The sequence below is a fragment of the Tachypleus tridentatus genome, chromosome 1, assembly GCF_004210375.1.
Source record: "Tachypleus tridentatus isolate NWPU-2018 chromosome 1, ASM421037v1, whole genome shotgun sequence".
NCBI classification, from domain to species: Eukaryota; Metazoa; Arthropoda; class Merostomata; order Xiphosura; family Limulidae; genus Tachypleus; species Tachypleus tridentatus.
In genome coordinates, this window is record NC_134825.1 from 7927920 (window position 1) to 7954222 (window position 26303).

The 26303-nt window shown below is 33.5% G+C and overlaps 1 protein-coding gene across 9 annotated transcripts in view; it reads right to left on the reverse strand.

Annotated features, from left to right (window-relative positions):
• Positions 1–26303, reverse strand: part of LOC143238235 (DNA damage-regulated autophagy modulator protein 2-like) — a 46065-nt gene that overhangs the window by 13464 nt on the left and 6298 nt on the right. For 2 of the 9 annotated variants that reach the window (XM_076478636.1, XM_076478866.1), the window contains exons 2-7: positions 14951–15004; positions 13103–13172; positions 10760–10832; positions 6974–7095; positions 6519–6673; positions 5265–5442 (exon numbers count right to left, since the gene is read on the reverse strand). In XM_076478636.1, coding sequence (XP_076334751.1) covers positions 5265–5442; positions 6519–6673; positions 6974–7095; positions 10760–10830 — 526 coding nt within the window. In that variant the 5' untranslated portion in view covers positions 10831–10832; positions 13103–13172; positions 14951–15004. Of the gene's footprint in view, positions 1–5237; positions 5443–6518; positions 6674–6973; positions 7096–10759; positions 10833–13102; positions 13173–14950; positions 15005–26303 lie in introns of all 9 variants that reach the window. The other 7 variants (XM_076478789.1, XM_076478337.1, XM_076478712.1 and 4 more) reach the window with 6 other exon arrangements.

Here is a 26303-nt window from a genome sequence, read left to right on the forward strand (position 1 = left end):
GGTGGCAGATGGACATGGTGATGTAAATGTCAGAATGAGGACACTGGTTGGCATCATAATTCCATCTTTGCAAGTGAAGATACATCTCACTGCAGAAACTCCTTGGGTGGAGAAACCAGTGAGAATCTCTGACTTACAGATGTTCTTCAAATCCCTTTTAACAATAACTCGTCATGATGAATTAAAAGTAGTATGAGGCATAACCTCAATAGATATATCCCCAATCAGCGAGAAGTTGGATGTGAATGTTTCCACCAATATGTCACCAGAGCAAAGCTTCTTTACTGACTCTGGAGAGCCAGCAAGGCCCACTAGTCCATTATGAATGAAAGGGGGAGATATCTGCCCTAAAGGTTTGTCTGAAAGAGATTGTAGTATAAGGAAATGAGGTACAGGTGTTACAGATGTTGAAGATTGCTGCTCAGAATCTTCAAAATGTGAACGTTTACCTACAAACTGTTTTTCGCTATTTTATTTAAGCTTTTATTTGGAGGATCCCACCCACCATGGATCCCTATGAGGGGATGCACTACAATGCCAAACAAGGACACTGAAGCAATGCCAGGGTTTTGTGAGCACTATACTCAAACACTAGCATCAGATGCAATGTCCACAACACCTGTTGAGAACATCCAACACTGGTACTTTGTTGACCCTAGATCAGGTGGACCAGCCATCTGACTCAGAGCGGGCCATCTCAAGGCTGCCAGTCTATAGGAATTAAAGGCCAAAGTGGTGTGTTTAGTTGGACCCCTCAACTACTAGGATCCTCTCTCTTCCCCTTCATGGGTCACCATGCATAGTAAACACGTGGGTAGATGTTTAGATCCCAAAGGAGGTAAACTGAAAGAACAGAACTTTCCCTGGAAGATCCCCTCACCACATATAGTAATCCACAACGAGGGGGTCTTTGAAATAAAAAGCACCTGTAAGACTAGTTGAAATAACTGAAGTACCTGTAAGAAATCAATTCATTGTTGAAGCTAAAGTAGATGATTTTCAATGTAATGAAGTGTTGATGGAACCTATAGAATTAGAAGAAGCAGGTATTTATACAGCTGCTTGGATCTAAAAGAGACACAGTTACTATAAAGTGTTAAATGTAAATGAAGGAAAAGTAATACTTCCTAAACATGTAGTAGTAGGTAAGGATACTAGTAGAGAAACATTAGCTGTGGCAGGACAGCACTATGTTCTGAACCCTAGGAGACAGACACAACAAAGTAAGATAGATTTGGATTCTATCTTAAGAAATGTAGGAAAAAAACAGAAGTAAGTTCTGATAATGTTACCGGAAGCAAAGAATTTATCCTAATTACAGATGCTTCAGGTTTTGTTACAGATGCAGTGTTATCACAGTCAGATGAAAATGGAAAAGAATACCCTACAGGTTATTAGAACAGATAGTTAAGAAAAGCTGAAATAAATTATTCAGTTATGAAGCAGAAATGCTTAGCTGTAGTACATGGAATTAAAACATTCTGTTGTTATCTGTATGGTAGAAAGTTCACTATCATTATATATTATGTACAGTTAAGATGGTTAATTATGTTAAACCCACCCCCTCTAGATTAGTCAGATGGTCATTACTGTTACAGGATTAAACCAGGTAAAAAGTATTCTAATATCGATGCTCTAGGTAGAATTAGAGTAGGAAATGCACTAAAACATGAAAAGCCTAGGGCCAATAAAACCCTTAATCTAGCATTGGGAAGGGTTAATTGAAAATTACAAGATATTAGTTACTGTATCATGACAAGATAGGTGATTTGTTATTAGAATTAAAGAATGTTAAAGATTGAGTATCGGTAATGGTTCGAACTTGACAAAAACATGGTGTAATAAATGCAGGTGGAAGGGTTTTGAAATTAGTTGGAATCTTGACTACTGATGATTTGTGAATTACTCAAGATAGAGCAGCAAAGACAGAGAGAAAAGATTCATTTGATAGGTGAACGAGCAACTACAATAAATTCATTAAGTCACAAAATTAAATTTTATAACAAAGAAATTAGGAAAGTATTTGAAGCTGTGGTAAATATTACTTATCAGAATAAGACAGACCAAACTTCACAAACAAGGAACTGAAACTTTAGTTTTCAATGCTAGGATTCAGAATAATTTATAACATCCATCTTTCAATGTATAAAGCAGCAAAACAGAGTTAGCTAAGTTAGTACAAACATTATATATCGCTGCAGATAGAAAGCTGAGTTCATACTTCCTACTACCAAGTAAATTAGTGTTAGACGAACATGAAAGAAGACTATCCACATATTTACAATTTGTAAACCCCAGACATGATGACCAGATTTACACATATTATATATGGGTTGATGTAATGACTACATAGGTCAGTGATAGTTTAGGAACATTAAGAGAGATACCATTGAAAGTGACTGATAGAATGTTTAAGTTGTTTAGAACTGAACTCTTATCAACAGTGTGTCCTAACTCAAATGTGCATCAATGTAACTAATAAACCACTAAGAAATAGTGGATACCCGAGCCTAGCTCGAAATTACTTAGCACGTGGCCAAGGTATCACACTTTACCATCAAGTTTTAGAGTGAAACTAAATAAGTAACTCACTTAAATGTGTAAATCAGAGTTACAGGAACTATTAACTCAGAAAGAATCACTATTAATCCAGCACATAAATATAGAGATAGATATTAAAAAACTAATTGATATATTAGAAAAACTAAAGGGTCAGGATTAAGGAATAACAACATCTAGATAACTTACAAGTTACAGCAGAAAAAGGGAGGTTACTTTAGTGGAAAATGTTCAGTGGTAACATTATACTTGTAATACTAGTAAGTATGATGTTATATAATGCACAAGACAAGATAAAGTTGTAAACATTAGATGGTCTATGTAAATTTATACAGAAGAGAGGAACAGAGTAAGACTACAATAAAAGATTGTTCTACTCAAAGACCACTGAAGTTACAAAATTAAATTACTGAGACCTATCTAATCAGAACAGACTGATGACAAAAATAGGCTAGTTTAGTGAACGGATAAAGTTAGCTGATTTTAAAAGTGAACATTACAGATCAAAATTATTGGGCAAGATTAACAGAATTGAAAAGTAAAATTGAGAAAACATTCAGTTTAACCAATGAATAGAAAACTATAACGTTACCATGGATAATTTAGTTAATTAATGGAAACAAAGTTTGAAATTTAATATAGTCAGAAACATGAAAAATCAACAATAGAATGAAAAGAAAGTGCAAGATTTAAATGTGCAAAGCAATATGTATTGATAACTGGTAAGCAAGGAAGAGGTTATGTACATTTATCATCAAAACTCCAGAGAACACTGCACTAAATATAAAGCAATTGTATTATGCTACTGGATGATCAACAGTGACCCTAATGTGTTCAGGCAACTTGGTGGTGGTTTATAAAATACAGAGTTCCAAAGGATGACCAAAGGACAAGAAAATGGTGAGGTAAAAGGTAAAAGAAGATAAGATATTGTTAATTGTATATAATTAATGGTCTTCAAATTGCTGTATTTTGAATATATTAATATATAATTAATTTGGTAACCAATTATCTTATTTTATGATATATTTTAAGTAGTAAAGACAAAGAAATGATAACAAAGCATGATAGTAAATAATCATAGAGCTGAATATAATAACCTATTAGTACCTAAATGTTTTGTCAATTCAGTCTAATAATCTATTTTTCTTTTGTAAAACCAGTACTGTATCAATGGTTATGTGTCACTTGATTAAGTGACAATATGATAAGAAATAAATTATGTCAATATGTAGTAAAGACAGATCATTTAATAAAGATCATTAGTAAACTGTAGCAATCTAGAGAAAATTAATGTCAAAAGTACTTTCATATTCAAATGATTCACAAAACTTGAGTAAAAGACAAAGAAGAACGAATAAAGTAGGAAGAGTCTGAGTGCAATACATGTGTAGGAGAAAAAACGTCTAGGGTGGGAAGAACTAAGCAAAGAAGTGTTAACTTGCATAGCATTGGATGGTGAAAGTCTCAATGAACTAATCCTAGCAGAGCTGTGAAAACTGCTAGATAGAGTTCAGTCATGAGACTGACATCTACATACGAATGCTTCTCTCGCAGAGCAAATGCTATCCAGAAATGCTATAAACAATTATGAAAAATTCTAAAAAAGCTTAGTAATGTGCAGAAATTGTCCAATGAAGAGTCAGATCTACTTGTGGGTTGATGCAAATACTATTTGAACACTTGAAAGAATATTAAAGAACATCTTTTAAAAACTCATTTCTGGAGCTGAAAAATCTATTCTCCAGGACCAAAGAAGAGTTCTTCTGGTATATAGAAGAGTTCTCTAGGACCAAAGAAAGGTCTCCAAACCATGTTGTCAGTCAGAAGTTGAAAGTCTGAAAAGATGTTGAAGTTCTAAGCCTGAAAAATATCCAAAATACAATCTGTTTGTCTTGATCTAGTAATGTAGTTAATACATGATAAAACTTAAGCATGTTTGAATACGTTCTTATAACGTTCCAACTGAAAGTTTGTTGCATATAATAAGCAACCTGATTAGAATTATACAGAATATTAAGAAAAAGGTAATTGACTATCTCATCATTTTAGGACTTTTTCCCCCCCTTAGCAAGATGTACAAACAATCTCAAAACAGAAGAAAAAAAATCTCTATGAAAGAAACAAATTTTACAGACTTAGACTCACTAATTGGTGCCTTACCATATCATGGCTAGGTAACCAAATATATCATGTATATGAATAACAAGTCAAAACAATAAAGCTTTTTTCATTTGAAGTCAAAGATTGTTTACTCTGAGAATTTCAACAAACAAAGTGTCTAGAAATAGTACAAAAGCATTTAGAGAAGGAAAACAGGATTCAACATATGCATTAAGATCAAAGAACATAATTCCTCATCACACAGCTATGAACACAATAAATCAACATGCAATCAATGTTAACAGCTTTAAGATACTAAAATATTATGAACATAGTAGTAAATAAGAAAAATAAATGTTAGTTATTCCTTAATCCAATTTAAATAAATTTTTTTTTCTAAAATTTCATAAAAGAAATAACAGTTTACTTGATGATACTCAATGCTTTATTAATAAGAAACTTGGTGAAATACTACAAGTAAGATTATACTAAAAATTCACTGCAATAAGAAAACTGGTGAATTACTTAAGGCGACTATATAAGAACTTTATAGAACTTGTTAGAACACACTTAACTCAATTTATCCACTTCACAAAAGATACATATAATAAAGCACACAGTGTTAACTATGGAAAGAAATAGTCGTATTCCAGCCATTGTCTTAGTATTCATCAGTGGGTACATGTAGAATGACATGACTGTCTGAAGCCATGCATATATCATTCCTAAACCAAAAGCCATTGTAGCCCCAATCATGTGGACAATAATGACAGCTGTCTCCTGAAGTGAAGAAATACATATACATACATTTAACATATTAATTATCCCTTTGCAAATAGGTATCTACATAGAATAAGGGATTAAAAAGTCATACAAAGTTTTATCTATAAAAATAAATGTTCATTGGCTACATAATTACAAATGCAATTTTAAAAGTTAAACAACTTGTTAAAATATTTTTGTTTAATTTTAGATATCTTTGTATTCAAAATAGAAGATTAGATGAACATATAAACTATGTTATTAACATAACTCCAAATTAAGTTTGAAACACAACATGTACCAGACAATGCTTCTAGTCCTAGGAAGTAAAGGATTGTAACACCATCTACGATAAAACATTACAATGTGTTTTGATGATGAAAACACAAAGTTGTATATGAAATATTTAAACCTCAATACCAGATGTTTCTATATAGATGTACAGATGTCTATGTCCATGCTTTGGTGTCACACACACATCTTTCACTATTTTGGTTTAGAGATTATCCTTATAAGAACCTAAGATACAGAACCCACTCTTCAATATTATTCAGATTTGAATTTATAAACATAATAATTAAACAAATGGTTTCCCTCAAATTTCATAACTACATATATAAATATATACTAGCTGAGGGTACCCATAAAGTAAACAAAAACTGTCTTCATTATTTTGTTATTAAGTCCCTAATGACCTCATTAAATGCTAATTATATATCCTTTAAAATAGTAGCTGCCTCATGTAACCAATTGAGTAGCTTTTTCTTAAATTTGAAGCCTAAAGTATATAAAAAAAGTTTAAATATGCCCTGTTTCAGGGTGTTTTTCATCTCCCTTCTTGGACAAAAATCTCAAAATGAAATAGTCCTTGCACATCATTAAACAGTTTCCAGTTATCACACAAAAAATATGCTTATTGGACCAGGTAATTATGAGTGATGCAAGGCAAAAGTACATATAAAAAAGTCAAAATGTGCCTAATATGAAGATATAATGATGATTCAAGAACACGTATTAAAATGGAACTTAATTTGGTGTTGCTGATATTCTTAATGTAATGTTTATCAACAATGATAAAAAATACTTCTACACACTTGAAAATTTGCTACTAGACTTGTTCCAAATGCAGCAGCCAACCCCAGAAATAGTCCTACCAAATTCAACCGAAGCACTCGTGTTGATTCAATTGCAAGGTGATTTTGACAGTAGTGTTCGACATGCTTGTATCGGACATACACCGTAGCTCCAACTGTAGAGAATGTTTGACAAAAGTATATATTTGACAACACAAGATTTGAGATACTCAATTTCTCTTCGTGTTGGTATTAATTTAAAAAAAGTGTAGCTTTAGACATCTACTGACAAAAATTTCAAATTTTCCAAGTACCTATATTGAAGTGCAATTGTTTTTAGATAAAGGGGTTGAAGAAACTATGAACATATAACATTCAGAGTTTTAAAAAAAATGCATTAAATCCAAATTTTAAATCTATAAGTGTGAATTTAATATTTTAAGAGTATCTACAACATTCCTGAAGTATTTACTTACTCAGACAAGCTACTATGTTTAAAAGTTGACCAAAGATGCAGCTCTCAGGGACGTAGGTCCCAGTGTCACTAATGTATGGAAAGTCCACCTCCACATCTCTATGTAGTATAGATATGACATACCTGTTTATCATGTTAAAAAAAAAACACTTGAGAAATTTACCTGATTCGTGAGTCACTTTTTGACCAAAATGATAACGACAGAAAAGACAGATTAAACTGTTAACCAGAGCTTAAGAGATGACAGACTCAAAATGCTTAACAAAATATGTGACATTCTGATGATGGAGAATTTGAAATACTAATCAGGATGTAAAAATATCTTTAGGGACAAGTGATTTGAAGTTTTGGCAAAGATATATTTTGGACCAAAATATATGATAAGAAGTAAATGGAGGTAAGAAAAATATGTAAATTTAATGGTATATACTTCCTTTTGTTAACAATATGCAATTTGTTCTTTAGCTTACATGATAATTTTGCTTGTAATGAAATGAAATGACAACTTGGTTTGTAAAATGATTGCATATCAATGAAAATAAACCCTTTCACAACAGACTCAATATACAATACACAAGTTCATTTACACATGTTAAGTATTTACACTATAACTTTTCATACATGTACATCTTCACAAAATTTGATATACTTTTAGTAGAGATTACAAGTATTTTGTATACAATATATCAGATTTCTTTATAAAATATGTTTAATAAAGATTTTTTTTGTAAAAATAGAGCCTGTTTCACTACTAGTCTGAGTGTATAATGATTTCATGTTATAATCAAGACCATTCTTCATCTGAAACCTCCAAAACATATTTCAAACATTTGTTTTCAGTCAAACTTTTTATTTTATGATATTTTCTATGTGGTCGTCTGTCATTTGACCTACCTTGTAACCATTATAAAACATTAGGAAATAAATATAAATGCTTTTTTTTGTGCTAGAATGATTACATATTATAATACAAAAAATACACATTTAGTCTAAGTAGCTTAAGTCTCATAATGATATTTATAAACATATATATTTATTATTTTTCATTATATTGACCTTCCAGTCATGTCTAGCTAACATTACATGGCTTACATTAATGCAGTGCACATGCACCCCAGTTACAGATCCAGTAACATAAAACTAACCTTTAGTCTTCCTTTTCTTGGCTGTGTTTTGTAATATATAGTCACATTTCAATTATCATACATTGTGTGTGTGTGTGTGTGTGTGTAGATTACCCTTCAGAAATAAATTTTCAAACTTTTCTTAAAATATAGAACAATGAATAAAGAATTAAAGAAAACAATTATCTCTTCTAGCTACAACCTTTGTACTTGGTTATTGCTTGACATGGATGCTCAGCCTTTTAAAATTTTGCATGTAGTGAATATCACTTTTTTTTAGGCTTCACATATTATATACCACACACACACACACACACACACACACACACACACACACACAGCTGAATAATCATAAACAGCTACCTTAGAATTCCACTATAATTTATTAAACTTACTAAGATTTATTTAGATTTAAAATAATGAAACTTCAAGCAGAGTAAATACACAACCTACCTCCTTGAAAACTTGGATAGAAAGAATGCCGTAACTTTTTCATAGATTAAAATAGCTGAAAAAACCACAAGGGAGATATTCTAAGCTGCTGACTGGTTATTGACATTACACACTATAGTAAGAGTATATAGAAGACCATTTCCAAGAATGGAAAGACTTGAAGGGGTCACTATGTTTGCTTCAGTAAATAAGCTTTATCTCAACAAAATAAAACAGATATGACATTCTTATTTTATATCTTAGCTTATCAATATTAGTAATTTGAGATCACAAACCTCTAAATTTAAACAGTGCTGCATTAAATATACCATGTGATTCACTGATATCTATATTTAAAAGAGTTCTTTTAATATTTACTTTTAAATTAATATACTAACTCATATATAATATTAGTTTTAATTAAAATTATAATTTGATGATAAAGTTACTGACAAGTTCATAAAATAGTGGTTCAATAAAATTTTGAATGCAAGTCAACAAACAAGATGACATGGCCTTTGAACCCTGACCTGTTGCAATAGGGTTGATGAGCTTTTTGGATTTATAGTATTCATTTTTCTGTGTAACTACATGCAAAACAAACTGATAATCAAAATCAAGTGTACATTGTGTTGATTCATTAATATTTATTTCCAATTACAGCATGCTACCTCTATAGAACAAATATCTTATATTATTACTTATAAAAATATGAATGCATTGTTTAATTATTTGGGTACTCTCACTGTTAATGTTATTTTCAGCTGTAAACACAGTAACTTTAGGAGTTTCAACCAGCTTTAGAGATTTAGGCTGGTCTGGAGTTTATACACTAAGTTAACAATAAGCAAGCAGTAATTAACTAACCTTTACTCTTGTTCGAAAACATAAACTTGTATTAATGTAAAAAATAAACTAGGGTTACCGACTGTCCTTCAGTAGATTTACAAGCATCTAATATTGTGTTAATGTACCTGTTAGCAGATGCTTTCGTAAACAAAGTTTAGAATTTACTGGATAGTCAACATGTTTTTGTTAAAGGAAAATCTTGTCTTACAAATCTTTTGATATTCTTTACATGAAGATGAGGGTTTAGATTTGGTATATCTGGATTTTCAGAAAGAATTGGACAAGATGCTACATAAAAGGCTGTAAAAAACTGTCTTGCAGGTATGATGGATAGGTAAGCAAAATGGATAGAAGAGAGGCTGGATGGAAGAAAACAAGTAGTTGTTACAAATGGAGTTCAGTCAAACTGGATTAACATCACAAGTGGTGTACTCAGGGTTCAGTTTTAGGACCATTGCTCTTTTCGATTTACATTAATGACACAGATGAAAGTATAATCAATATATTACTTACATTTGCTGGTGATATTAATGTCTTGAGTGTTGCTAGCTGTGAAGAGGATGTTGCTGATTTACAAAAGAATTTAGATCATATAGTGAGTTGGGCAAATAAGTGACAGATGGGTTTTAATTATAATAATTCAAGACAATGCATGTGTGTTATCATAATTTGAATTATAACAATAATTTAAATGGAAATATCCTTAACAGTGTCATGAAAGAAAATTATCTTGGTGTAATAGCTGATCAGTCTAAATCCATCCAAGCACTGTGCCGTTGGTTAGTGGTGTAGGGCAAATAGGAATTTAGGTTGTATTCAGTATTTTTGTATATACAAGTATAGAGAGGTTATAATTTCATTTTATAGGTCATTGGTAAAGTCACATTTGGAGTACTGTGTTCAGTCATGAGCTCCTTACTTACAGAAATATGTTTAATTGTAGGAAAGAATTCAGAGAAGAGTTACTAGAATAGAGCCTGAGATGGAGATATGACATACGAGCAGAGGTTGAAATAGTGCCTGAGATGGAGGGTTGACATACGATCAGAGGTTGAAATAGTGCCTGAGGTGGAGGGTTGTCATACGAGCAGAGGTTGAAATAGTGCCTGAGATGGAGGGTTGTCATACGAGCAGAGGTTGAAATAGTACCCGAGATGGAGGGTTGCCATACGAGCAGAGGTTGAAATAGTGCCTGAGATGGAGGGTTAACATACGAGCAGAAGTTGAAATCTCAAAATATTTTCTTCAATATAAGTTGGAAGGAACTGTTTAAGGTGTTTAAGATTGTAAAGGAAAGTGATAATGTTCATATATCATTTTATTTTTATCAATAGGTCTGTACAGAGTATAAAGGTGATTGAAATGTCATTCGTACAACTTACGTAATTATAAAAGTTCCAGGTAGGAGAACAAATACTGCTAGTGGTAAAAAATATAGCTTGGCCAGTGCCATTCCTGAAATGAAACCAGAACTATTTTATTGTATACCATTAGTTTTGAGAATATATTTGAAATAATAGACACACCAACGTTAATAAAACAATATTTGAGGTACTAAACAAAATATCACAGCTGAAAAACATATAACAGTAGTATTGTTAAAACAACATTTGAACTCATAAACTACATAATTCTTCAAATAATATCAGAACTAGTAAAAATCTTTGTTCTTGAAAAATAGCACAGTAACTAAAAATAAATTTTAATGTTTTAGCCAGAGTACTGTACTTGAATGTCTATAATAATGTCCCCATGTTAATGTCTGAAAGGTATTTCTACATATTATGTTAGACATTATACCTAACGTCTTTACAATTCTGATGAAAAACAGAATTTTATGTCTTTAAATACTAGTTTAAATGAATATAGGAAAAATGGCAAAATACTAACTTATGTTACACTTCAATGTTGATTTTGTATTAGAAATCGTTCTTGGCTCTCAAATTTTGTCCTGATATATTATTTACTAATTCTGATATTAATAAGGTAAATGAAGGGATTTTTAAACTGTCCAATATGTTTATGAATTAGATAATAATTTATTTTAATTCAAGAAAAAAGTTGTTTTAAAAACAAAACGTTTGATTCTTTAACTGACACTTGGAAAGTTATTTGAACTACATAAAGATGTTGACTAGAAGACCAGCAAGACCTGAATGCATATTTTTATGAATTGTTGTAAAATACAGATATATTTGATAAGTGAGAGGTTTATGCTAAGGTAGATACTTTATAAAAGAAAGTTTAATGGTGAATGTTGAATATGACATACACAAATTAGTTTGACTTTGCTATAAGAAATGTTAAGGAATCTACATATGATATTAGAAAATATTTAACAAAACAGTTTAAGAGCTGGTATTTAATAAATTATTCTTAGTATAGTTTTTCAGAACTTTGACTAGTAACTCATAAGATTTCATGGAAAATTCGAAAATAATCTGCTGTTTTACTGGTGTAGTGTATCTGGACTTTAGAAAGCTCTTGATAAAATCTTTGCTGTCTATCTGGTGTAGTGTATCTGGACTTTAGAAAGCTCTTGATAAAGGCTCTTACAGTCTAGATGGGATGAGAAATGTAAAACACACTCAAATCAAAGTACTAAGTGGATGTGAGATGCAACTTCTCCAGTTTCATCAACCAACCACAAAGTGCCAACTCTAAGAGAGAGAGAGAGAGAGAGAGAAAAAAATACGGAGAAAGGTATGACACTAGGTGGCTTGTTGGGATGGCACCAAATGAAGCCTTTCATCCATGTTATGGTGAAACTTCAATCTCTAGTTGTTAAGCAGTTATTGAAAACTTTGGTAGAGAAAGTCAGCTATGTTAGAAGGGTGTGTTGCACTTCTAGTGGTGAATGGTTGCTGCAAACACACTTTACAGTGTAGCAATACCTTATGGAAACCCTAGAACTTAAGTGGAAGCCCTAGTGCTAGTAGTGAATGTAAAATTACAAATATAAAGAGCAGAAAAAAAATCAGAGAAAGCTATTATGTGAGAGAGGGACATAAGTCATTGTACCAGAATGTAAAACTAATCCTATTATAGGTCATTTCAAACTCCAGTTTCTGCTTTTGTAACCCTATTTCTTCTTACTATTTAGTTCCCCTAAAAAAAGCTCAAGTATCATTCAAACCTATCTTAAAAAACAAAAACAAATTTGGATTAAATTGTATAAAAAATACTATAGTTTATTTAGCTTTCCAACCAACCTATAAACAGGTTAAAAAATATCCTCACATCTCCAACCAACTTGTTCTGTCTGCACCTGTCAAGCTACTATGAAAAATTACTGACTATGAAAACAGAAATAAAAATGATACAGATTGGATTTACTCTATTTATTATAAGCATGACTATTAACAATGCCAGAGAGAATTTCAGACATCATACAAATCAGGATGTACTGGTGGAGGGACATGTGGTTTTGAGAGAGAGAGAGAGAGTGATACAGAGTTGTGAAGACTGAAAATTTACTTCGATATACATTTCTTTTTGAAATTAAGACATTAAAACTTAAAATTTCAATAATGAACCATGATTTGTTGCCAACTTTATAGATATAATACAAACTTTTTTCAATTAAATCATGAATGTTTGTAAAAAGATTGTAACCTGTAATTTGGATGTGATATTTATTTTTAAATCAAAATTTCGTTATACCTCTTGAATGTTGCATAAAATACACAGAATGGTAAACAAACTAAGTAGCAATGTAAACCCACCTTACAGTGGATTTAACCTCTAACCATGGATAGCAGGGTCACTGTGACAGCCTAATCAGTCAACCCCTCCCTGAAAAAAACAGTAACAAATTATAAGCCCAAGTGATGAAGTTCTACTGTGAACAGGGTATGACAGTTTACAATAGCGTTACAGATCAAGTTGAAAAGTATTCTTAAAATCATAATTAAAATTTACAATATTATTTCGAAGGGGTATTTTCTTTCTCGTCTAAATAATTTATTGCCAACCCTGTGGCGTCAAATGTGTATTGACTATCAACAAATCTTTGATGCACCACAGTTAAATATATGCCATAAATATTATAAGATTGACAGAAAACAAACTTATTTGTAACAGGGAAAATGTAAACATGTATCGCTTAAGACCATACAAATAACAAATACAGATATGTTTTAAGACCTTTATTGTAGTTAGTTATTTGAATGATTTGGACAACCTCTTGAACTGTAATATTTATAAATTTACTAACAATACTAAGGTTATTAATGATACAGGCTGATAGTCTGGAGAGTGTTTCTTTTGTTTGAGGGTCTTGAACAATGTGCAGAGTCTAGTGTTTCTTTTGTTTGAGAGACTTGGACAATGTGCAAAGCCTAGTGTTTCTTTTGTTTGAGGGACTTGGACAATGTGCAAAGCCTAGTGTTTCTTTTGTTTGAGGGACTTGGACAATGTGCAAAGCCTAGTGTTTCTTTTGTTTGAGGGACTTGGACAATGTGCAGAGCCTAGTGTTTCTTTTGTTTGAGGGACTTGGACAATGTGCAGAGCCTAGTGTTTCTTTTGTTTGAGGGACTTGGACAATGTGCAGAGCCTAGTCCTGCCCTCTTTTATAGAGAATCTAAACATTTGTGTACTTGTTAATTGTTCTTGTTTTAATTTCCTAGTGCCACTGTATACTACCAGGATTGGTAGATAGCATTTCTCTCTCATACAACACATTGCTCACTGTTCAGAATTCTCACATTCACTCCATTCTCCTTTCACAAGTTCCATACTTCTTTAAACTGAAAGTTTATTAAATGTCTTTGCTAATGATGGTGCACATACTATATTACACTGTTTACTGCACATTGGAAAATCAGTGGTACACTGAGCATGTACTAGATAGTAAATCTCATATATGTGCACATCACAAACTGGACAAGGAATTTAAAAGGAAGTAAAAACAGAAGAATTCAATTTGTCCTGCAATTAAAATAATGTCACACTTAAGAGTATGTTAAATTGATTATTAACCAATAGTGAGGTAAAGATGTTCAGTTTAGGAAGTAATTTGGTGTAAAAAGGTTTTAATGTATCCTGGGAAGATGGCATAAATTATGTTTAATGTATATCTGTATACATACAATTACAAAAACTGTATATTTTCATGGTTGATCACTCCAGAAACTTAGAATTGAAAAAGTGGTATGATCTCCTGTACTCCACTTGAAGAAAAACAGGTGAAGTTGCATTGGAAAGTCTGAAGGAAAGTTATCACATGACATATTGCAATTATGTAAAGCAGACCACACACTGGTGTATTCAATATAAGGCATAACAGGAACTAGCAGCTATCTCCCTTCTGCTTTACCCATAGTTGTTACAGTCCACAATGGACAACTTTAAGAAGCAAGTAGATCATGGGGTTATTCACCTATAAGCAATCTTGTGGACCATCCTACCTCAACAAGAAGCAGTGTGAAAAAATGGAAGTTAAATCATGAGTCATCATGGCTGTGAAGTGCAGATTTTGAATTGAAGAATACCTGGTCAGGCAAAATTCACCACAGAGTGGGATCTATATAAGTAATAAATGAAGGAAGGGCTTCTTAACAAATAAAACTTACCCTGTCAAAGTCATTCCAAAGCTTGAAGAATGACCATAGGTGGAAGATGAACACCTGACAAAGAAGAAAAAATGGTGTAAATAATGGGAGATAAACATATCAGCTATAGTCTACATGTCTGGCTGTAAAATTATTTCTAATAGCCAATTAAAATAAGAAGCAAGGGTGAAATGTTAAATTTGAATAAATTCTGGTGGGAAGAACAATGCAAAGGGATAAAGAGTCACAAATGGGTATAATGAAAGGAACCCTTACAGGCAATATAACAATGAAGGGTACAGACTGAACATAAAAGTATTTGGATTGGGACAAGGGTAGAGATGAGAAATAGGAGGAAAGAAAATAGGCAAAATAGAGTAGTTACCTTCCCAAGCCACCGAGGTCTTTGGTAGGAAGGAAATATCCAGATAAAGAATAGAGGAAGGGTGGTAAAATGTACATGAAATCTTAATGGCAAATAAACTGGACCTTCAAAATAAACAGGCTAAAAGGAGATGGACCAGATTTTAAGGGAATGGTGAAACAGAGCACAAGGAAATATATTCAAATGGAGGTAAAGTGAAGGAATGAAGAATCACATTAAAATCCTAGTCCAGAAGACTGGGTCATCTGAGAAAACAAGGAATCCAGAATGAATGCATTAAAATGGTAAGGACATGAGAAGCAAAAATTCAATAGTACTGGGAAGAATGAAAGGCAGCTTGATAACCTGAGAGTGAAAAGACCAAAGATCCATGGTTGAAAAGCCATGTATGAAACTCATCCACATGAGCCATAGTACATCATTCAGTGCAGAATTTCCGAGTTGCAGACCAATTGTGGAACACCTTCCACTTACACTGATACACCTAGAATGAAAAATGTATGGAAAAGACAAAATGAAAGTTACTCAATAAAAAAACAAAAACTGATTCCCTCACAAAGGACTGGATAAAAGACAGGTATGAAGACGAAAGTACATGAATGGCTGAATGAAGAACTGGTGACCAAGGTTCATTAAGAAGGGAGGAAGACAAGGGAAGGAGAATTGGAGGGAAAAGTTAAAACTGTTATAAGTATGGAAACCATGCCTGAGCTGGCTATTGATAGAAGGATAAACATAAAGGAATTTTGGGGTCATTTATGACTGTGGTATATACATCTGCATGGGGAGAATCCTACAAAGAGCAAAGCTGTCTAAATACAATAGAATCTAAAGACCACTAGATTGAAAGCAGCTGAAGCATAAAGTGCAATGAAATGAATGTGGTGCATGTAGGTTCCACATAGGAGATCCAAAGTTTGAAAACAGAGAGATGCAGACCTGGTGCCCCTTCAGCAAGTGATATGCACTACCACTGTAGAATTGTCAAAATAAATCATATTCTGACAAAGAAGTGATTCAAAGCCTGAAAGACTGCAAGAAGGTTGAGGATTTTGATGTGTGAGGACTTCTCATCAACAGACCAGCGACCTGAAGCCTTTTGGTGATTGACCCATGCATCCCAGTCCTGCAGAGGAGGAAGTAGGATGCACACTGACATATGGGCCTTATCCAACTACCAAAACAGATCATCTCTTAGTGTATGAGGAAGGGTGATGGGAGCTGCCAAGGGATCCCAAGCATGGTTCCACTGATCTTGAAGAGCTCACTGAAGAAATTGTGGCAAAATGATAATTCCATGAAATGAAGCCATAGAGATTGGGCCCAACTGAGAAGAGGGTAAAAAAAAAAAAAAGACATGTAAAGAGACAATATATGGGGCAGAATGGAGGAAGGACTTCTCCAAATTGGTTAACCAGCTCACCCAAGCAGCTCCTTGAAAGAACTGACAAGTATGGCTCGCTGACTCGGGTCTGGAATGAGCCAGAAAAAACAATAGTCCATATACTGGTGGAATCACACCCCCAGAGCATGAAGATGGCCAGCAAAAGCTCTGATCACCTGAAAAAACACAAGCAAGCCCAAAGGATATGGTATAAAATTACTAAACCACCCCATGATGGATGAACCAATGATACAAAGAAGACCTTGCTGAGATATAGATGTGTAGATAAGCAGTGGTGACACCCAACTTGGTCATCCATAAGCCCAGAACAATGCCCAATGTTGGATGAAAAGGACTACATGGTAAAATGGGACAGTTGATTTAATCAATTCAGGTGGGACAAATTGATAACAGGTCTTCAACCCCACATTTTCTTGGGAACAGAGTATACAATAGAAACCTGGTAAAATATGCAGAAGTTCAATGGCTTGCTGAGATAGTAGGTCCTGAGCTGCTTCCAGTAGAAGCTGGTTAGTCATTGGATCCAAAGGTGGAGTAACAGGTATAGGAGATGTGAGAGGTGGAGAAAGAAACAGGATCATGAATTCTTCCAATAAAACTGAAAGAATCCAATGATCCTTAATAGAAGGATGTAACTGATGAAAAGGTCAGTCTGCAAAATGATATACAAACTGACCCAAAGCCTTTAGTAGACAAAGCCTGCTAATCCCTTCCTTTAATTGTAAGGCAAATTCATCAGCATATACCCATATATCTGGGGGGGGGGGGAAACACCAAATAGGGATGTTAAGATTTTTTATGTAGTAAGAAAAGACATGGTTCACATGAAATAGAGGTGAGGGATAAAAAAACAACTCACAACTTAGAAATGAAATTCAAAAAGACCACAACAGGCTTAACTGAATCATCAATAAGGGCATGGGAAGGAACTGCAAAATCAGGAGGTAGGTGATCCAGTTTCTTATTAGTGTGAACAAGCTCAGCATGTTTGGGAGAAAGTAGGGCAAAGTCTGTAGATAGATGTTGACCAAAAAAACATTCAAATATCCTGCAAATGAACACTGATAAATCTCCAACTGGGTCATCCACACCTGAAGCCTGTGACATAGCGTTAGTCACAGTGTGGCCTTTGAAGCGGTAACACGAACTTTGGAATTCATAATCAAGAGGAGTCAACCAAAAATTGAAATTATAAATAATTCAACTGTAATAAATTGTAATTAAATTAAAATGAAGAAATACTCTGAATAAACTTTGAAGTAATGTAACTGAACACCACTTTGTGAATATACTAAAGCTGAACGTAAAACAAAGAAAGGACCATGTGCAAGCACATGCTCTACCAAATGAGAAGTGATAATTCGGTAGAAGTGTATAGGAGTTACATGAGTATATCTTGCTCCTATTGGAGGAGTTACATTAGTATGTCATACTCCTATTGATGGTGAAGTGATGCATGATGATTTGCATGACAAACATGTTGGAATCATGTTTCTAATGTGGGGGAAAGACTTGTGACATGTGTAAAGAAAAAGTTTGCATATAGAGGGCAATAGTGGACAAGAATAGCTAATCTTGTTAGAGGAGATAAGTACTGTATCAAAATAATCTTTCATTTATCTGAATGTTTTACAAAAGTAAAATACTCCTCTTGCTGCTTAACCTTAGACTATCTGGAAATGTTTAACAGAATTAAACTATTACTGTTGTTATCCAGTCTTATACTACCTGGTATTGTTCTGGATCAAAACAAAAAATAAATAAAAATTGCTCAATGAAAAATAATTAGAAGTAAACTTTGGGTGTTTGTAAAATAAAAGTTGAATTGTGAAAGAATTAGATAGAATTACTTATCTGTATAGATAAATTATAAGAGATTTCAGCACCTCCCCACTAGATTATATTGAATTCTAGTCTGTGTTAATAAAACATGATAAAACTTTCATGTGACTGATATTAACTCATGTGACATCACAGTGCATTAATAGTATTTTCAATGTAATTTTAGTTACACAAATACAAAACATTTGTTCCTACAAAGTATCTTCTTTTAGAAACAGATGCTGTGATGTTGTTAATGTAAATTTTTTGTTAACCTGAAGATGACCTACAAAGGTCATGTTATTCTCTGCTCATCAATAAAAGTGTTAATACCAATACCAGCCATTCTGAGATACAAGCGTCTTATCTGTTTTTTGGTTTTTGTTTTTACTGAATAGTGTTGATGGAATAAAGCAGAGTATATAACAGTTTTGGTCAAGATTCAGTAAAATATCAAACAAGTTCAATAACTACCAACAACGTACATTATGGGGTTTAACATTTCAGTTTAGTGATTTATGTCACTAAGTGTTTCTAGCCAGTTTGTTATACAGGATTGTTTTCTTTGACTTCAGTTATGATCCATAGTTAGCTACCGTCTAACAAGACTTTTTAATAATGATTCTTGTTGAACCTCAAGAGACATTTTTTAAACTGTTACAACAATCTTCTTTATAAAACATGAGTCACACAAGACGCTGGACAATTGACATTCACATATTGAGTGGTGAATCAAATCAGGCATTGCTGGACTGCCATCTGCTGGGTACTGCAGGTATAATAATAATAATCAAAACAAAACTGCTAACAACAACAACAACATTTTCCTAACCCAGCAGTTAAGTATTTATATGCTATATTTCGAGGGAGAGAAAATGTTCACTTATTTCCTTACATATTATTCTAACAAAATAATTATTTATGTAAAAAATACATAATAACTTGAGCAACACTCCAGGTACTCTAAATTATGATGTTACACCAAACAATGTTTATGATATGAGGATACTTCTAACTTCCAACCACTTCATGTCTTGAAGATCAAATAATGAAACTTAATGAATATAATGTACAATATACAGTTGGTTATTAAATCTGTATTACAATATTTTGTTTAAATGTTTCTGAAATGATAAGATGAAAACAATGAGTTCAAAAAATAGAAGTTTATTTTTAAAACACATGTTGACATGAAAATAAGTTAAATATTTCATGTTGGTTTTATTACTTCAAAAACTGATGTTGCCAACAGTTTAAATTACTCTTGATCAATATATACTATGGTAATTCATACTATAACATATATGTAAGAACAAACACTAGATTGAATGAGAACCAGATATATATTTAAATATCAACATCAGAACAGTATTATCCCAGATGTACACTGTACCATACACTGTACAAGTTAAATAATTATTCAATAATCAAGCTTTCAATACATTTCTCACTCTAAGAATCAGTAACTTTGTTTAACTTGTTTTGTTAAAGTCAGGGTGATATGGTTCACGCTTAGAATGTTTTGAGTGGTAAAGTTAAACTTTCCAGTGGAGGACTTGTAATGATTATTTCCAGTTTGAGGACTTGTAATGATTATTTCCAGTTTGAGGACTTGTAATGATTATTTCCAGTGGAGGACTTGTAATGATTATTTCCAGTTTGAGGACTTGTAATGATTATTTCCAGTGGAGGACTTGTAATGATTATTTCCAATGGAAGACTTGTAATGATTATTTCCAATGGAGGACTTGTAATGATTATTTCCAATGGAGAACTTGTAATGATTATTTCCAGTGGAGAACTTGTAATGATTATTTCCAGTTTGAGGACTTGTAAAATGTATTACCAACAATACTAACCTCCACTGACAACATAACTATTTATTGATCTCTAGAGTTTCCAATCTTTGCACATGTAAGCACTCAAAATGCTTGCTCCAGTCTTTGATACCCCACTTGAATGTCATAGGCAAATTCTAATTTGCAAAATTCTCCAGCTGTATCTAGGTACTGTATATAAGCACCTCATTCACCACTTGTTTTGAGATATAAACCAGCTTTTAGTGGGGAGGTAGGGCAGGAGAGTTTCAGAGGACAAAAGCATTATTGGAAATACATTTTATATTTAGGAAAATGTTAACTTACACTGATACTATAGCTAGAATCCCACAATTATAAAGTAGATGGGGCATTACCAATACAGAACAGTAGTGCACCAAGATAAAAATGGTACAAGAGTTGGGGAAATGCATTATATCTAAAATAGGTATGCTCTTCACCTGGAACTTAGTTCCTATATCAAAAGTGGAATACAATATAAGTAATCAGCAGTATAGGCCAGCTTCAACCAGAAAGTCAAAGTTCCACAACTGGGGTTGGAATTAAGGTGTTGTATTACCTATATCCCATATTAGTGGCTAGGGAAAGTGGACTGCAATGGTATGTACATACTTTTGATTGGATTGCAACCTGTAGCCATAGATTGATATGTTTTGCACCACTGGAATTGCAATGAGAAAGTAAGCAACACCTGTGTGGACAATCTTTCTCCTCCACCTGACAAAGTATAAAAGGCAACATCTCAGGCTTGGAATGATGGGATAGTGTATGCCATATTCAACCAAAGAAACAGAACTCATTTGGTCTATAATTATGAACAGTTGTCTTCATTTCCCAACCAAATGGACAAGGAGTAATGTGCTTGCCCATAGAATTACGGAGAAAACGTGGAACATGTAATCAACCAAAGACCTAGGATGGGGCCGCTTCACATTTGGAATTATGAGGAGATAATGGACCTCCTTCCATTAAAAATATATGAAACCAATATTGATCAGAGAGAAAGGCCATTCACCCTCCAATACTAATTGGATAGCTTTGTGTCAAATCTAAGCCAAATTTATGAATAGGTTCCTATGGAGGCTGGTCCCACTCCTAATGACACATCAGAAAACATTCAGGGATCCAAGGGGTGATATGCATTGAGTCCTGAGGAACAGCGCTCTGGAAACTGTGCAATAAGTGAATCAAGTTTCTTACATTTTTAAAAGCAAACCAATCTCAATTTATTCAACTTGAAATTCAGTTGGGATGGGCAGAATCCCCTTTAACTTTAATCATAAAATTCAAAGAGTGTCAATCCATAATAATAATAATAATGTAATACCATCCAGTAGGAACCTAGGTGATCTCATGAAACACAGTATTCTGAAAGAGTCTGCTGCAACCTGTAGTAATTGTTATGAAAGTGATTGGTTGCTAGTGCAGAATTGAAAAGAGAAAATACACTATGCCTGGGCAACATTCATCACTGAGTTGGATCCAGCAAAAAATAAACATTACTTACAGATCATGTAAGTAATGAGTAAAAGAAAGTATTAGTAGCAGTCCACATGCCAGTCCACACATTGTCTTCCAGAGGACAATTCAACCAGGTGGCTAATGACATAGAGATATGATAAATCTCCTGTAATATTTAGTTAATCCATTACAAACCATGTGAATCAATTTGTGAATGACAACCTTTCCACCAAAGAGAGACAAACCTTGAACTATTGTCCAGTGTACTGTAAGATGTTTGATAACAATGATATGGAAGGTAGATCTTTTGTCCAAGTAGAATTCCTGACTTTGAAGATAAGCTCCCCACCCCTTAAAAGATGCATCTGTAAACAGATGGACATCAGGACAAGATGGTGGAATGAGTACTCCAACAATAATGTTGTTCCAATCTAACAACCATTTGCAATCAACATTGTTGCTCCTGAGTAATAAAAGATAGGATGCATAATCTACTGGTCACTCAGTAACTTCTGAAAGGATCTCATATGTGCATGCCCCAAAGGAATGAGAGGCTTGAGGAATGCTCACATTCCCAAGAAAAAGAGTAGGAGAAGGAGACATAAGTAAAAGCCTGATGACTCTTTCCATGGCTTGAAACCTTATACAAGTTGGTTAAGCATGCCTTAAGTGAGTATCGTAAAACAAATTCAAATGGATGAGATTGTGTCGATGGCAAAATAGATTTCTTTAGTCTGATAAGGAAGCCCAATCTTGTGGCTTCTGAAGGAGAATCCAAGAGCAAAAATGTATTATAATGATTAAAATAAAGCATAGAACACCATTTTGACTTTTTTAGGTCATTTTCAGACTGGCAAAGTTTGACACTGACTGTCATTGGATACTTCTTAGGAACAAGAGTGTGAACAGGCACGAGATTTTAGGGGTATTGTAGTTAGAGATTAGATTATTAACTAACATAGGCATAAAGGTGTTCCTTTACATTGGTTCAATTTTACTTCAACTGGGTTTCCTATCATCACTAAAAATCAGAATGTTCTCCAAATTAGTGGGATGGAGCCAGTGGGAGAATGATTACATCATTTCTTGGACTTCCTCTCACTAGGGATCCATGGTTACTCCATTTTCTGGCTCTAAGGCTGGTGATTCAGTTCACATAACCTCCACTATTGTCTGCTCAGTGTATTGCCTTTTCACCTCCAACAGATCCACAATGAGTGGAGCTTCATTCCCAGGTCATAAGAGGGTCATTAGTTAAAAGGGAAGTAGAGAGGGTTAATTCTGTTCTTCCAAAATTTTATCCCTTTTATTTGTTGTGGATCTGTTACTGTGGATCTGTTGGAGGTGAAAAGACAATAAACATACCCCCCCTGCACACTGTGTGTATGCTCACACCTGATGACCATGGTCACTCACAGACTGCCCACCACATAAATCTTTTCTTCAGTCAACATGATCACTAGTAATGTGTGTGGTCCTTTCCTTGTTGAACAAGAGCATGGTCAAGGGTCATGATTTTCAACAGTATATTTCCAACAGTTAGAGTACCTTCCCTACTTCATTAAGTAAACTCATTAGAAATTATAGAAACAATAACTTGAATTTTCCAGTTCCAGCAACTTTAATGATTTAAGAATGTTAAACTTGTGTTATAAAAGAAACATTAACATCGTCAGCATAATATCAGGTCAGAGTAACAATTTCTATATTTGTTTTGTAGTAAAGAAAGGTTGAGTAGAATTACAACCAATCTAAGCAGGCTACGATGGGAACAATTGCTAGTCGCAGCATAGTGGCTCACTGAATAGTTCTGAGTTTTTGTTTTTCAAACACTAATTTTTAGTTCATAGTTCTGTCACCTCTTGACCTCACCTAATTACAGTTTTAGATTTAGGAGGTCAAACTATTTTGACTGATGTATTTGACTATGCTCCATAGATTTACTCTAATCCTGTCTAAAATAATTTCAATTTGATGGTAGCTGGTACAGGTCTGAGATCCTGATGAGTAATAAAAGTGAATCACACATATGCATGCCTCTTGCTAGGGATTGCTGGTGCACAAAATACAGATAATAAAAAGAAAAAAGTTTCATAGATTAATTTATTCTAATCTTGTCTAAAAAGAATTTTAAGTGCCACAGTTATTGAGGATTTGAACTGGTAGCTACAGAATTGTACAAAGACAAGTAACTGAATGTTAGTTGCTTTACACTATTGTTTTTAACCACTTTTGGTATTGAGTTACTTTCAATATCCTGCAGCAAATTCCCATTACAAAATGATTGATCACAAATCTTCCATTCCTTGTAAAGATTGATCTGACATACTGACATTCAGCCTTGGACAATACAAGCAAAACACAGTGTGTTTGGGAAGGCACGCAAACTTACATTTAATCTATACTTGAATACTTTTTCTTATTGAGAAAACACATTTTCTAATAATGAATTCATTTACACAGAAGTGAAATAATAATTTTGGAAAATATCTTTAAAACAGTGTGTTTGAGTTTATGAAAAGCATGGCTTAGTCAAAATATGAAACAGGTTATTGCATTTGTCATTATAATTCATTTTACGTTGCTCTTTAGGTAGGTGCACTTCTAGCTAGCATGAAGTGATGTAATGAAGTGAAAATATAATTCTGTCCTGACTTAAGTTTTGTAGCCCTGATGCATTTCCTACCTTTAATACTAGAGTGAATTATTGTCCAATCTTTGCAAAACTGAATAAACTTTGAAATTAGTTCTATTACTCTTGAGTCACTCACATTTCATTTTCTTCTTTCTTAAAGAATGTTTCATTGTGATAAAAATATATATATTAAATTACATTTCTTTATACAGATAAAGTCCAGTACAAAAAATTTTGAAGATCCAGTGATCTAATATGGGACCCCTTGCAAAGCAAACAACAGGGAAAAAATGGCTCAGTACAGAAACTACAATATTGAAGTAAGTGAGAAAACAAAGTGACTGAGAACTCATCTGATGAAATGTCCAGAGCTTTTTGACCAGAAATGGGAGTGGCATTGATATAAGGAAGGTTTTAAATAATACCACAGTCAATGCAACCATCAGTTCCACTCAATGACACTCAAGAACCCCCACTGGCTTCATATGCTTGTTTAAATTCCTTCCAAACATGACCAGCTGCACTCAAAAAAACACTAAACTTTAGCAGACTGCCAAAAATTTGGCATTAAGATAGATGCCAAAATGAAAAGGTAATTAGAATAGGAGGTTGAAAAACCATTTTACAACTGTAATACCCCATTAAACATCGTGTTCCATTCTGAACTTTAAACATGCAATAGAGTTGTTGCACCCTGGATATCAATCCACCTCCACCTGCAAAATCCTAGTTTAAGAGTTTCATGAGAAGATTATCGACTGTGAAGGAACATGTTTTAGAGCAGGATACAAGATGGCAGTGGCACACATAGTATTCACATGATAACCAGTGGCATATAATTTAAGCTGAAATGTCACCTCTTGTCCACAGAAGAAACAGGTATAAAACAAATTGCAGGCTCCCATGAGTCAGTTAACAATGATTTCCAGAAAGAGTCATCTTACAAGTGTGGGTGTACAGTTACTGCAGTAGTAAATGACAATAATAGTAAAATGAAATAAATGTGCAGGAACTTAAGAGACAACCCCACTCTAACCATCTATAGATGCTCATCCCATTGGTTAAATTTCTAGATCAAGATGCAACAACTGATAAACCAAGTTATGGATATCAACAAATATTTCTGCAGCTACCACATGCTAAAAGCACTCTTAACCAGTAATGATGGTTCTATTAAGCCACAAATGCCAGGAAAAACAGACTGAGTAGCCAACTTGACTGCACTGAAGCCTACCTCAGAAACTGGACTTTGATGCTTCTTGTAGTTCCTGAAAATGAAGACGTAATTAAAGCCAGAATCAAAAGTGTTATCTAGAAGATTTGTCTTTATAATGAAGCCGAGAACATGCACACCAGACTACAACCAACTATCAAGGCCCTAGACAATCTGCAAGCTGACTCATGCATTACTGGTAATACCAATGAAGAATGGCTCATTTGCTCACAGTTTCTCCCTCACAAAGATGGCATACAAAAGAGATTTGATCAAAGCATGACAGCAGACCACTTTCTTACCAAATCTAATGTATCCATGTCCAGTTAAAATTTGAAGCAATTTGTTAAACATAAGGCTGTGTAGTATGTGTTAAGATTAATTACAGTGTCAAGTAAAAAAGTTTTTTTGTTATTTGTCAGAAGGAGAGCAAGTAAAAGTATCCAAAGGATTGACCAACATTCTGAAAAAACACTTTAAACAAATTATTTTAAGAACAGAGAAACTCAGGCACGTAAGCAATATAGTTATCAGTATGAAAAATACTGATTGAATAATGAAAAATAGTGGAACTGAGACTTCTGTTTTTATATCAATTTTTGTTATCATATACCTA